At 36.3% G+C, this 12,659-nt stretch overlaps 2 protein-coding genes across 17 annotated transcripts in view; both read left to right on the plus strand.

Annotated features, from left to right (window-relative positions):
* The window catches only part of LOC148781154 (pentatricopeptide repeat-containing protein At4g18975, chloroplastic-like), a 94,831-nt gene that overhangs the window by 43,586 nt on the left and 38,586 nt on the right, over positions 1–12,659 (plus strand). For 14 of the 16 annotated variants that reach the window (XM_088871892.1, XM_088871887.1, XM_088871886.1 and 11 more), the window contains one exon: positions 146–310. The exons of 1 other annotated variant lie outside the window; for it this stretch is intronic. The gene's annotated coding sequence lies outside the window, so the exon portion shown is untranslated. Of the gene's footprint in view, positions 1–145; positions 311–10,968; positions 11,089–12,659 lie in introns of those variants that run through there. One more of the 16 variants, XM_088871896.1, reaches the window with a different exon arrangement.
* On the plus strand, positions 200–3,922 carry LOC148781156 (uncharacterized). Its single transcript, XM_088872686.1, has 4 exons — positions 200–310; positions 2,901–2,985; positions 3,102–3,220; positions 3,317–3,922. Exons 1-4 carry the CDS (start codon positions 200–202, stop codon positions 3,743–3,745), a joined length of 744 nt encoding a protein of 247 aa, XP_088728812.1. The 3' UTR covers positions 3,746–3,922.

Genomic DNA, 12,659 nt, shown 5'->3' on the forward strand with positions numbered 1-12,659 from the left:
AATAGCCATTGAATATGGGAAGCAAGACTTTATTTGTTGTTTGTTTGCCTTTAGCTAGTTGCATTATGGATATTTGTTGTTTGTTTTGTTAAACAAGATGGTTTCTCAGTTATCTCTATTGTTAAATCAATGTAATTTTTTGTAGGTGGTAGAGCTACGATTTACCCTAGCAGCACTTGCTTATGTTTGACACAAAGCCATGCCGGATGAAAAGAATAGTAAGTTATGCCAGCAGTGGAGGTCTAGCTGTTCAAGCATTGCAGGCATATTTTCAGCTTTGCTGCAGGAGGCTTGGTTGCTTGTTGTACAGGTACTATTTTATATTGTTATTCTATGTTGTTGATCCCCTTAAGCTGGAGGAATATCTAAATAACTAATTAAGGCTCAGTTCGTAAAATGGGGGAATTCTCTGTGTATTGTAGTCTCTGGTGGTATTTGCCATTATAAGTAATCTTGTAGTCATTTCTCACCATTTCCTCTTATTCTTTCCATCCTACTATGTATGTGATTAAAGTACCTTTTCATTATACAGTCTCTTAAATCTATATTTTTTTCAGCACTTTTGTCCCATTATTCCCCTCTCCTTATCCCCAGCAGCTAGAGCAAACCATATCCATATTCCTGATATTACATTGTAATTGTGCAAGCCCCTCTCTCTCTCTCTCTCCCCCTTACACGAGGACACACACTTGCTCGTACACATTTGCACAAACAAAATAAAATATAACTGTTGCTACCCATGAAAGAACTATTAAGCACATTTACAAGTAGAACATTTGCGTCTGGAGTTTTTAGTTAAGCATATATAAAACAATGAAAAAGTATACAAAGAGACCATTTACTTTTTGTACAAGGAGGTCACAAACATTCATGTCCTTTGATCTCAAATTGGGTGGTTGTAGGAGTGTCATTAAATAAACTCAGTTTTAAAAAAATATTCTCGGACTGTGACTCACCCTAAGCCATCAAATTTGACATCCAATGAGTAGGAATAATTGTGAACGCCTTATACAAAAAGTAAATGGTCTTTTTGTATACAATGCCAAGAACATTATCTCCTTGCGTGATCAATAACGTCTGTTGATATCAATCGACAATTTGACTCGGGCATATGCGTCTCCTATTTTGTCTAAATATGCGTCGGAATTTTCAATTTTTGAAAACTCGTTACTCTTATTTTTGGGACAATGTCTTCTTCCCAATCTTCTAGTAACAAGGCTCCAGCTTAGAAATATGCTAAACTAAAAAATCCGAAAGATAGAAATTGTGTGATATGCTTGCTCTGTGGAAATACTTATATGGGTGGTATTTTTCGACAAAAAGAGCATTTAACCGGAATTTTTGGGAATGTAAGAGCATGCCCACAAGCTACAAATGATATAAAAAAGGAGATTAGAGAATATTTGGATAGATTGAAAAAAGATAAAGAGAAAAAAAAAAAGAAAAGAAAGGAATTACTTGATGATATGCAATTATCTGATGATGATGATACATCTGAAGTTGCTATGAGGCAAAGGGGTACTCATACTCCAACCTCAAGAGAGAGGGTTATAAATATTGGTGGTAATGCTGAGAGAAGAACACCTCTCTCTAAGGGGCCAATGGATTCTTTTTTCACCCCTAGCCCCGAAATTGCTGTTCAAGAGAGAGAAAAAACCAAAACAAACCACAATTGACAATAAATATAAGAAAGAACAAAGGAAGTCGGTATGTAAGTGGATTGCAAAGTGGATTTACATGGCCGGCATTCCTTTTAATACTATAACTTGGGATAGTTTTGCATGTATGGTCCAAGCAATTGGGCAATATGGCCCAGGACTTATTACTCCTTCAATACATGAGGTTAGGGAGCTCTTGTTGAAGGATGTTGTATTTGATGTGAATAAAATTTTGATTTCTCAGAGAAATGCGTGGGAGAAATATGGGGCCACTATTATGTGTGATAGTTGGTTCGATGGGAAATCAAGGGCATTCATTAATTTTTTGGTTAATTGCCCAACAGGTACTTTTTTTTTTAAGTCTATTGATGCATCAGACAAGTCACATGATGGTATCATCAGACAAGTCACATGATGGTACATACTTATTTGGCTTGATGGATGAGATTGTCGATTTGTTGGGGAGCAAAATATGGTACAAATTATCACTGACAATGGTGCCAACTATGCTGCAGTTGGGAATTTCTTGACTTTGAAAAGGAAGCATACGTTTTGGACTCTTTGTGCAGCTCACTGTGTTAATCTTATGCTTAAGGAAATAGGTATAACATCTTTATTTAGTGGGGTGATTTCAAGAGCTATATTTGTTGTTGGATTTATTTACAATCACACCATAGTCCTAAGCATGATGAGGTCTTTTACAAAGAAGAGAGAATTAGTGAGACCGGGTATGATTAGATTTGCCACGTCATTTCTCACTCTTCGAAGCCTAGCCAAGCAAATGCCTTGAGGACCATGTTTGCTTCAGAGCAATGGAGTCAAAGAAAATGGTCAAAGCATAAGGATGGGAGAAAGGCTGAAAAAGTTATTCTGAATACATCTTTTTGGAGTCAAATAATTATTGCATGGGAGGTGGCTTGCCTTTTAGTGAGAGTGCTTCGATTGGTTGATGGTGATGCGAAGCCCGCCATGGGCTACATACATGAGGCAATGACTAGTGCAAGAACTGAAATAAAAGATATTTTAAAGGATCATGAAAATATACGCAAGGCTATACTTGAAATTATTGATAGGAGATGGGATACCCAGCTTCACAGGCACCTTCATTCAACCGGTTATTTTATAAACCCATCTCTTCACTACAAGCACCCATCCATTGAGTCATATCGTGTAATAAATGGTGGGTTCTTAGATGTGCTGGAGAGGTTGGTGCCAGACAAAGATATCCAGGATGAGATCTAGAGCCATGAATTGATTAAGTTCAACTTAGCCTTGGGAAACTTTGGGAAAGATATTGCCACTCGAAATAGGGACACTACAGATCCAGGTAAAGGCCAAAAGGCCAAAAATAATCTTACTTGTCTCTTACTTTATGTATGGTTCCATTGTTTATTTTATACCCTTAATTTTTAACTATATTCTAAATTATAAAATATTATACAGCTGCATGGTGGGCATTATATGGAAGCAAGACACCAAATCTACAACATCTCGCTATTCGAGTGTTGAATCTCACATGTAGCTCATCTGGTTGTGAGCCCAATTTGAGTGCATTTGAGCATGTAAGTCATTTACTCCTTATTCCTTAATCCTTATTTCTTGAATTTCAATTTTCTAATCTAAAATCTAATTTATCTGATTTCAAATTTCTACCACAGCTCCATACAAAAAAAAGAAATAGGTTGGAGCAGAAAAAGTTGAATGATTTGGTTTATGTACGGTATAACGCGCGTCTTAGGGAGAGGTATGAAAATCGCACGAAGCTCAACCCTATTCAATTATATGAAGCTGATGGTGATTCTATAAGTGAGTGGACCATGGATCCAAGACAAGAGCATGTGTTTGAGGGTGAGGATTGTACATGGCTTGATGTCGAGCTAGCAACAGAGGCTAATGAAAAAGATCGGCTTAACACTAGAGCACAAAGCAGTAGAGGAGTTGCTGGATCTAGTCGCAGTCGCACATTAGCTTCAGAGGTCGAGGAGGAAGCTGACTCAGAGGAGTCTGATGAAGAAGGATACATGAAGGCCGTCGAGGATGATATTGATGATGCACATGACGACTCTCAAGATGACTTGTCTGAATGATATTTGAAAAAATGAAGTTCAAATTTCAAAATTTACTCTCAAAATGGATGATTGTATTAAGTTATTATTTATTAACTATTGACTCTTCTTGAGCTTGACTTTTGATTTGTATTTTGTAATATCATTATTTTGTGCTTATGGTTGTACTTATGGTTGTTGATGGTTGTGTTTAATTATAATTGTACTTGTGGTGCAAATTTGTGTTGATGGTTGTTGATTGTTGAATGCTTTATGAAGCTAGTTTCAAGTTTCTAGTTTCTATCAGGGGATAGTGGATAACTGGATACAAAATCTCCGACAGCTAATAGTTTTGAAGTTAATCATTAAACTAAAATACCTACTATCACATATATCACCTTCATATTTTTTTCTATGCATTAACTTATTTTTTTAGATTTTTTAGAATTTTTTTCCATTTATTGACCGCATCATCGCGATGCACCCGCATCCAGGCCGCATCGAGCCCCATCGCCGCATCGGCCCCCCACCGCATTAGGGTCGCATCCCGCATTTTAAAACATTGGCAGGAACTATGCTCTCACAGAATATTTAGCTGTTTCAAACCCATCCTAAGAAAGCAGGGCACCTAGTCATTTTCTAAAACTACAAGTGGGAACCAAGAGTTTTTCGATAATATAAAGCAGCAAATTGGAATTCAAACTTATTTTCACGAAGAAAGGGTAATAAATTACGATGAAGATGGAGGATTGGGGTAAGTTTTTGTTTCCATGCTTTCCCTATGAAATGAAGATGAGCTGCAGTTAATATTTAGTGTTTAAATTGAATGGATGCTTTGTATGCTTCAATATTCTAATAGACTAACCATTGTTCAAAAAAACGGACCGCCTAGGGCATCGCCAGAAGGCCTGGGCGCATTGCCCAGGCCTAGGCGGCCAAACTGGGTGGTGGTCCCTGGGTGGCCACCTAGGTGGTACGGAACCCGCAACGGCCGCCTAGCGCTCAGCCCTGAGTGGCCGCTCAGGGCATGCGCCCCGCCTAGAGGTGGAAATGTTTTTTTTTGTTTTTTGTTTTGATTTTTTTAAAAGATATAAAAGGTTTGAAGGAGTGGATTTAGGTTCATTTGAAACCTAAATTCACAAGAACCCGTTTTAGAGAGAAAAAAACCTCCAGAAAACTACATTTCATTGGATTGAAGTGTCTCAAAGTTTAGAGTTCGAGCAATCAAAGTAAGTGCAAAATTTTATTTTGTAGATTAATTGTTTTATTTTGAGATGTCTTCTTCTAGAGTTAGTCGCAGTGGAGATCCGGGTTGGAAATATGGATACAATCCGAATCTAAACGACAAAAATTGTTTTAGATGCAATTTTTGTGAAAAAGATACAAAATGAGGCATAAACCGGTTTAAGGAACATTTGGCCAGTATTAAGGGGGTTGCTAGCCGTTGTAAAAATGTTTTTGAAGCTATCAGAGAGGAGATTGAGCAATATATGAGTTATGGAAAACAAAAACAAGAACAAAATCCTTGTCATCGATTTATTTTTGCTACTTCTAGAAGAAGTGATCCGGATTGGAAGTATGGGTACAACCCAAAACCAAATGATGAAAATTGTATAAGGTGTAATTTTTGTGAAAAAGATATCAATAGGGGTATTAGCCGATTCAAACAACACCTTGTTGGTGTTAGAGGTAATGTTGCTTCTTGTACAAAGGTTCGTGAAGCAGTTCAGGATGAGATTAGACATCTTTTGAATTTAGAAGACCAGAAAAGGTTGAAAATAAGCATTGTTCCATGGAAGTATCTTCTCTAGGTTCTAGTCGGAGTGGTGATCCGGGAAAGTATGGTTATAACCTGAATCCAAGTGATAAAAATCGTATTAAATATAATTATTGTGGAAATGATACTAATGGGGGCATTTACCTGTTTAAAAAACATCATGCCGGTATTAAGGGGATAAAAATGTTCCTGAGGCTACCAGAGAAGAAATTATACAATATTTGAGTTCAGATAAGTACAAAGAAAAGGGTAGAGTAGCCAAGACTGCTAAGGCCTCATCTGCACAGGCTGCATATACTAGTAAGAGGAAGGTAGAAGAAGATGAGGAGTAAAAGGCAGATTCAGAAGAAACAGAGGAAGACGAGCGTTTAAGAGGGAGATGACTCTGATGATGATGGCCTCGACTCTAATGCATATGATTAGACTGTATATTTTCTAAATTTATGTATATTTCTGTTGTATAGAGTGTTGACTTTTATATCCTACACTTTTATGGTTTTACAATTTACTGTTTTAACAATAAGGATTATCAAAATTCTCTTCTCGACCTCTATCTTTTTTTTTTTCAACTTGGAATATGGTATTCGGTAATTTGGTATTTGTTTTCAACTGGCCACCTAGGCACTGGGCGGGCTGGATCCCCAGGCCGCCTAGGACCCACCTAGCGTTTTTTGATATGCTGGCACTAACCATGGTATTGTTGGACCAAACCATGTGAAGTTATGAACATTTGTTGCCATGGGATGTGTAGGGTTATATGCATGCTCATGAGTGTGGCTTGCTGCTGGACGTCAATAAGTGTTAGAAGGCTTATCATCTTAAACAAGGGAGTCGAAAGTGAAAATAGTCAAGTCTTTTGGAAGAAGAAGAAACATAAAACTAGGAGATGCAGGAAGCTTTTCTCAGTAATGCATATTTACCTTAGGATATATTCTCTTTTTATAATTCTTTTCTGGCATGGAATGAGAAATGGAGCATCAACATGTGAACTTGTGCAAATATAGGGCTCCTGGTATTAAGAGGATATGTTATTTTCTGAGATGGGAAATGGAACCTTTATTCTTCCTTGTTTTTTATCCAAATCAGATGTAATTGTCATTCAGAATTGGGTTGGTTTGGAAACGTAAGGGTGGTGTCTATCAATTTCAGAGTAGTATTTGTTATGTTTCTAGACTGACAGCATATCTGTGAACTTTTAGGGATTGTACCTTTTATAATTGACACGCCTCTGCCATTTAGTGGTTTTTTATTTTTTTTATTATTTTATTATTTTTTGTTAATAAAGATACTTGACTATAAGGAATGTTTCTTCATGGAGAAAAAGGACTACGAACTATGGTTTCATATAGCTGTGACTTATTCCTAGATGCATCTGATTCCCAGTGAGCCAACTCATCTACCACTATATTTATCTTCTGAAAAATGTATTTAACAAGTTATTGAGAACTGGTCTTGGTTCTATTAGTTCTTTTTAGTTCTTTTAAAACTATTGATGGCTTTCCAAATTTTCAAGATCACAATGGCAGTACCGAACTTTTTAAAACTGATGGCTCATCTGCACTTACTCCTATCTTACCTCTGTTTTCTTGGTTACTTAAAAAATGTTCTCCTTTGTTTTTTTTTTTTTTAATAGACACATCATTAATTGGGATGGGTAACTGTTGTGACCTATAATCCCTTTGCCAGAGCCCTACATGCCCACAATTTAGCGATTTTGTTATTGTATATCTGTTCCAAGATGGTGCTAAATATTCAATAAATACATATTGAACAATGAGTCTGTACTTAAACAAATTAACCCATGTATTCCATATGATCTAGAGATTGCCTTCTAAGCCAACAAATCACATTTAGTTAATCACTTTAGATAATATCAATTCTCAAAGTTCTATTTAGGTTTCTCAATCCATACGAGACAATGTTCTACCAAAGAGCCCTCAATACCAAAAATATTGCATGGATCTTGTAATTGTCTCCTTGTTTGTTTCATGTGATATCCCAAAAACATGCAACTCTAGTGCTTCTCTTTGCAATTCCAACAAAAATTCAGCTTGATCATTTCATTATTTTCACCGTGGTTGGTGGTAAATTCAATCTCTCTTGAGGCTTGGTCTCAAACCTTGAAGATCTGCGACAGTTTTTGGGTCAAGGGTTTAACTAGTTCTTCATGAGCTTTGGTCCTTTGATTTTTCATTCATTCTTTTTTTTTTTTGGGTCAAGGTTTGACTAGTTCTTCACGAAGTCTTGATCCAGCTTGGATTTTTTTCACCATTTTGATTCTTCCAAAGATTCCATATTGTCACTAAGAAAGTGCAGCACAACTGTTTTTGCCCTCGCTTATTCTATCACATTCATCTCCATCGATGCGACTTAATGGAAATGCATGTAAGAGTTGTAATTAAAAAAAAAACTAGACTGACAATTTTTTATCAAATTGTGCAGCTGTGCATGCTAACAACAACGTGAGACTCCCACCTCTTCTTCCTCTATGTTATTAAAGGCTAGGATTCCTGGGGTCAGGGTTTTGCCATCTTTGTGAGACTTAATCTTGACCTTTGATCTTGGAGATATGTGGGGTGAAGAGATCTCATCATATCCCTCTGTTTCCATAACTCTATTCCCATCAAATATTGTGTAGAGAAAGTAATAAATCAATCACAATTAATTTCTTTATATCTTCTTATTTTGAAATCAATCACAATTAATTTCTTACACCTCCCTATTTTGAAATCCATCAAACTCTCTACACAAAAGGTTTCCTAAAATATCAAGTCAACATATTGCATAATTGTTGTCTTTCAATTTAGGAAAGTTTGGAGGAGGTGGGGCGCACCACCCATAGGGTGGCCATGTGGGTCCTACGTCCCATAATATGGTGGGCCCAATGTACCCCAATAGGCCCCAAATATTTTAAGCATAATTTTAAATAATAAAATAATTTTATAAAATCTCAAAATATTTATTTCTCTCTCTAATTAAAATGAATCCATAAAATTGATTTTTCTTAGTTAAAAATCATTTCTCAATAAAATAAAATACCTAGAGAGGTCTAAAAATTTATTTTAATTATCTAAAAAATAATTAACATATCTAAGAAGATTTGATGTGAAGGATCCATAGAGTTAGGATTACGACAAATATACTGAGGAGTCATCCTCTCTAGAGATTGTATCTCACTGCACCTTCTCAAACTAACCCAATAGTTGTCATGACTCACAACCTCTCACATGGGTTCATGATTGGACTATCAAATTCGGCCAACAAAGTGATTCTGGCTTCCAAGCGTGGCTTTCCTTGGGCCTATTGTTTCCAAAGATGGGATAGCAGTTGATCCTTGCAAGATTGAGGTTGTGCTTAAATGGGAGAGACCAATGAATGTATCTGAAGTTTGCAGATTCCTAGGACTGGCGGGATATTACAAGTGTTTCGTAGAGGGATTCTTGAAGATAACACTTCCCCTAACCCGCCTAACCCAAAAGGAAATCAAGTTTGCGTGGTTTGATAACTGCAAGAGAAGTTTTCAAGATATCCCGCTAGGCTTGCAGGACCTCACCTTGTTTCACAGCTGCTCAAGTGATTTTGAAACTTTTGGTTCATGAAATAATGTAACAAATTTTACGGTGATGATGGAGGATTGGGGTAAGTTCTCGTCTCCTTGCGTTCCCTGTGAAATGAAGATGAGCTGCAGTTAATATTTAGTGTTTAAACTGAATGGATACCTTGTATGCTTCAATATTCTAATGCACTAACCCTGGTATTGCTGGACCAAACCATGTGAAGTTATGAACATTTGTTGCCGTGGGATGTGTAGGGTTATATGCATGCTCATGAGTGTGGCTTGCTGCTGGACATCAATATGTGTTAGAAGGCTTATCATCTTAAACAAGGGAGTCTAAAGTGAATATAGTTAAGTCTTTTGGAAGAAGATGAAACATAAAACTAGGAGATGCATGAAGCTTTTCTCAGTAATGAGTATTTACCTTAGGATATATTCTCTTTTAATAATTCTTTTCTGGCATGCAATGAGAAATGGAGCATCAACATGTGAACTAGTGCAAATATAAGGCTCACTGTTATTAAGAGGATATGTTATTTTCTGAGATGGGATTCTTCCTTGTTTTTTATCTAAATCAAATGCAATCGTCATTCATAATTTGGTTGGTTTGGAAACATAAGGGTGGTTTCTATCAATTTCATGGTAGTATATGTTAAGTTTCTAGTCTGGCAACATATCTGTGAACTTTTAGGAATTGTACCTTTTATAATTGACAAGCCTCTGCCATTTAGTGGTTTTTTTTTATTTTTTTTTATTTTTTGTTAATTAAGATAGTTGACTATAAGGAATGTTTCTTCATGGAGAAAAAAAGACTACGAACGATTGTTTCATATAGCTGTGACTTATTCCTAGATGCATCCGATTCTGAGTTGGCCAACTCATCTGCCACTGTATTTACCTTCTAAAAAATGTATTTAACAAGTTATGGAGAACTGGTCTTGGTTTTGTTAGTTCTTTTGAAACTATTGATGGCTTTCCAAATTTTCTAGATGATAGTGGCAGTATCGAACTTTATAAAACTGATGGCTCATTTGCAGTTACTCCTATCTACCATTGTTTTCTTGGTTTTTAAATACTTAAAAAAAGTTCTTGGTTTTTTTTTGTTTTAATAGACGCATCATTAAAAGGGATGGGTAACTGTGGTTACCTATAATCCCTTTGCCGGAGCCCTACATGCCCACATTTTAGTCAATTTGTTATTGTTTTTCCTTTCCAGTGTGGTTGTAAATATTCAATAAATACATATTGAACAATGAGTCTGTACTTCTACAAAATAAACCAATGTATTCCATATGATCTAGAGATTGCCCTCTAAGCCAACAAATCACATTTAGTTAATCACTTTAGATAATATCAATCATCAAAGTTCTATTTAGGCTTCTCACTCCATACAAGGCTATATTATTTCTGCCAAAGAGCCCTCAATACCAAAAGTATTGCCTGGATCTTTTAATTGTCTCCTTCTTTGTTTCATGTGATATCCCAAAATCATGCAAGTCTACTGCTTCTCTTTGCAGCTCCAAAAAAAATTCAGCTTGATCATTTCATTATTTTCTCCGTGGTTGGTGGTGAATCCAATCTCCCTTGAGGCTTGGGTCTCAAACGTTTAAGATCTGCGATTGTTTTTGGCTCAAGGGTTTAACTAGTACTTCACGAGCTTTGGTCCTTTGATTTTTCATTATTTTTTTTTGGGTCAAGGGTTTGACTAGTTCTTCACGACGTCTTGATCCAGCTTGGATTTTTTTTCACCATTTCGATTCTTTGAAAGACTCCATACTGTCACTAAGAAAGTGCAGCACAACTTAATTCAAAAAAAAGAAAAAAAAAAACTAGACTGACATTTTTTTATCATATTGTGCAGTTGTACATGCTAACAACAACATGAGAGACCCACCTCTTCTTCCTCTACGATATTACATTTGTTTACCAAGACTAAACCCCTATGTTGGACATGATCCATAGTTATTTGGACTTAGCTGGTCACCAGCCCAAGCCCTGATGGAGCAGTGGTACTTTGGCACACCCCTCTTGAAAGGTGGACAATGTGATCGGGCAAGTCACTACTTATTAAAATTTTTCTATTTTTTCTTTTTGTATTGCCACCGGAATCACTCACAAGTCTCTGAATACAATATGAACCAAATAAAATTGCCAAGTACTCTCACTTGCTTGCCATTAATATTAAAATACATTCGAAATACAGATCTGGAACTAAAAATGCCATAGAATCGAAAGAACATAAACTAAGAGAATACCTTATACGTTGCTTTAGGTTACCCCCAAGGACTTAGCACGCCCCACACCGGGTCTCCTCCACCAATGACACACAGGATCTAAGTCCAAGAACTTATCTCACAATTTGGGAAGCCTAGGCAAAACCAGTAGAGGGCATAACATAATATATGCTTGACCAAGGCTCAACACATGGGCATAAAGCCAAGACCTAGTGCTATAGGCTATGTGGCTTGGTCGTGCCACCCCTTGGCTTAGTTTTCCTTCCTAAACCCTAAAGTTTGGAGAGAGAAGAAGCGAGAGATATTTAAAGAGTGGCGTGTCACTCCTTCAAGCACAAAGAGAGAGAGGGAGAGAGATCAAGTGTAGAGAATGAGCCCCACCCATAGCTAGTTTATATAGAATAAAGGCTAGGGTTCCTGGGATTAGGGTTTTGTCATCTTTGTGAGACTTAATCTTGACCTTTGATCTTGGAGATATGTGGGGTGAAGAGATCTCATCCATTCATCCCTTAGATCAGCCATTATGATTAAAAAGATGCGGTAGAACCATTATCCCTCAGTTTTCATAACTCCATTCACATCAAATATTGTGTAGAGAAAGTAATAAAGAAATCACAATTAATTTTTTTATATCTTCTTATTTTGAAATCAATCACAATTAATTTCTTACTCCTCCCTATTTTGAAATCAATCAAATCTCTGCACAAAAGGTTTCCTAAAATATCAAGTCAAAATATGGCATAATTGCAATCTTTCAGTTTAGGAAAGTTTGGAATAGGTGGGGCGTACTACCAATAGGATGTTCATGTGGGCCCTACGTCACATAATATGGTGGGCCCAATGTACCCCAATAGGCCTCCAAATACTTTAAACATAATTTTAAATAATAAAATAATTTTATAAAATCTCATAATATTTTATTTTTCTGTCTGATTAAAATATATCCAGAAAATTGATTTTTATTAGTTAAAAATCATTTCTCAATAAAATAAAATACCTAGAAAGGTATAAAAATTTATTTTGATTATCTAAAAAATAAGTAACATATTTAAATATATCTATGAAGATTTGATGTGAAGGATCCATAGAGTTAGGATTAAGACAAATATACTAAGGATTCATCCTCCCTAGAGACCGTATCTCACTGCATCTTCTCAAATTAACCCAATAGTTGCCATAACCCACAACCTCTCATAAGGGTTCATTAGTGGACTATCAAATTCAACCAATAAAGTAAAGGAGATACAATTCTAGTCCATAGCTTACAGGTCCTTCCTTGAAAACAAGTTCATGTCGCATTTTAGCAATATGCTCCATGGGTCCTTCCAACACAATCTAATGTTGCAGGGAGTTATCTCTTCTACACATGTACATATCACACACCCTTAT

The sequence above is a fragment of the Amborella trichopoda genome, chromosome 7 (genome assembly GCF_054954075.1).
Source record: "Amborella trichopoda isolate Santa Cruz 75 chromosome 7, AtrichopodaSantaCruz75HAP2 v2.0, whole genome shotgun sequence".
NCBI lineage: Eukaryota > Viridiplantae > Streptophyta > Magnoliopsida > Amborellales > Amborellaceae > Amborella > Amborella trichopoda.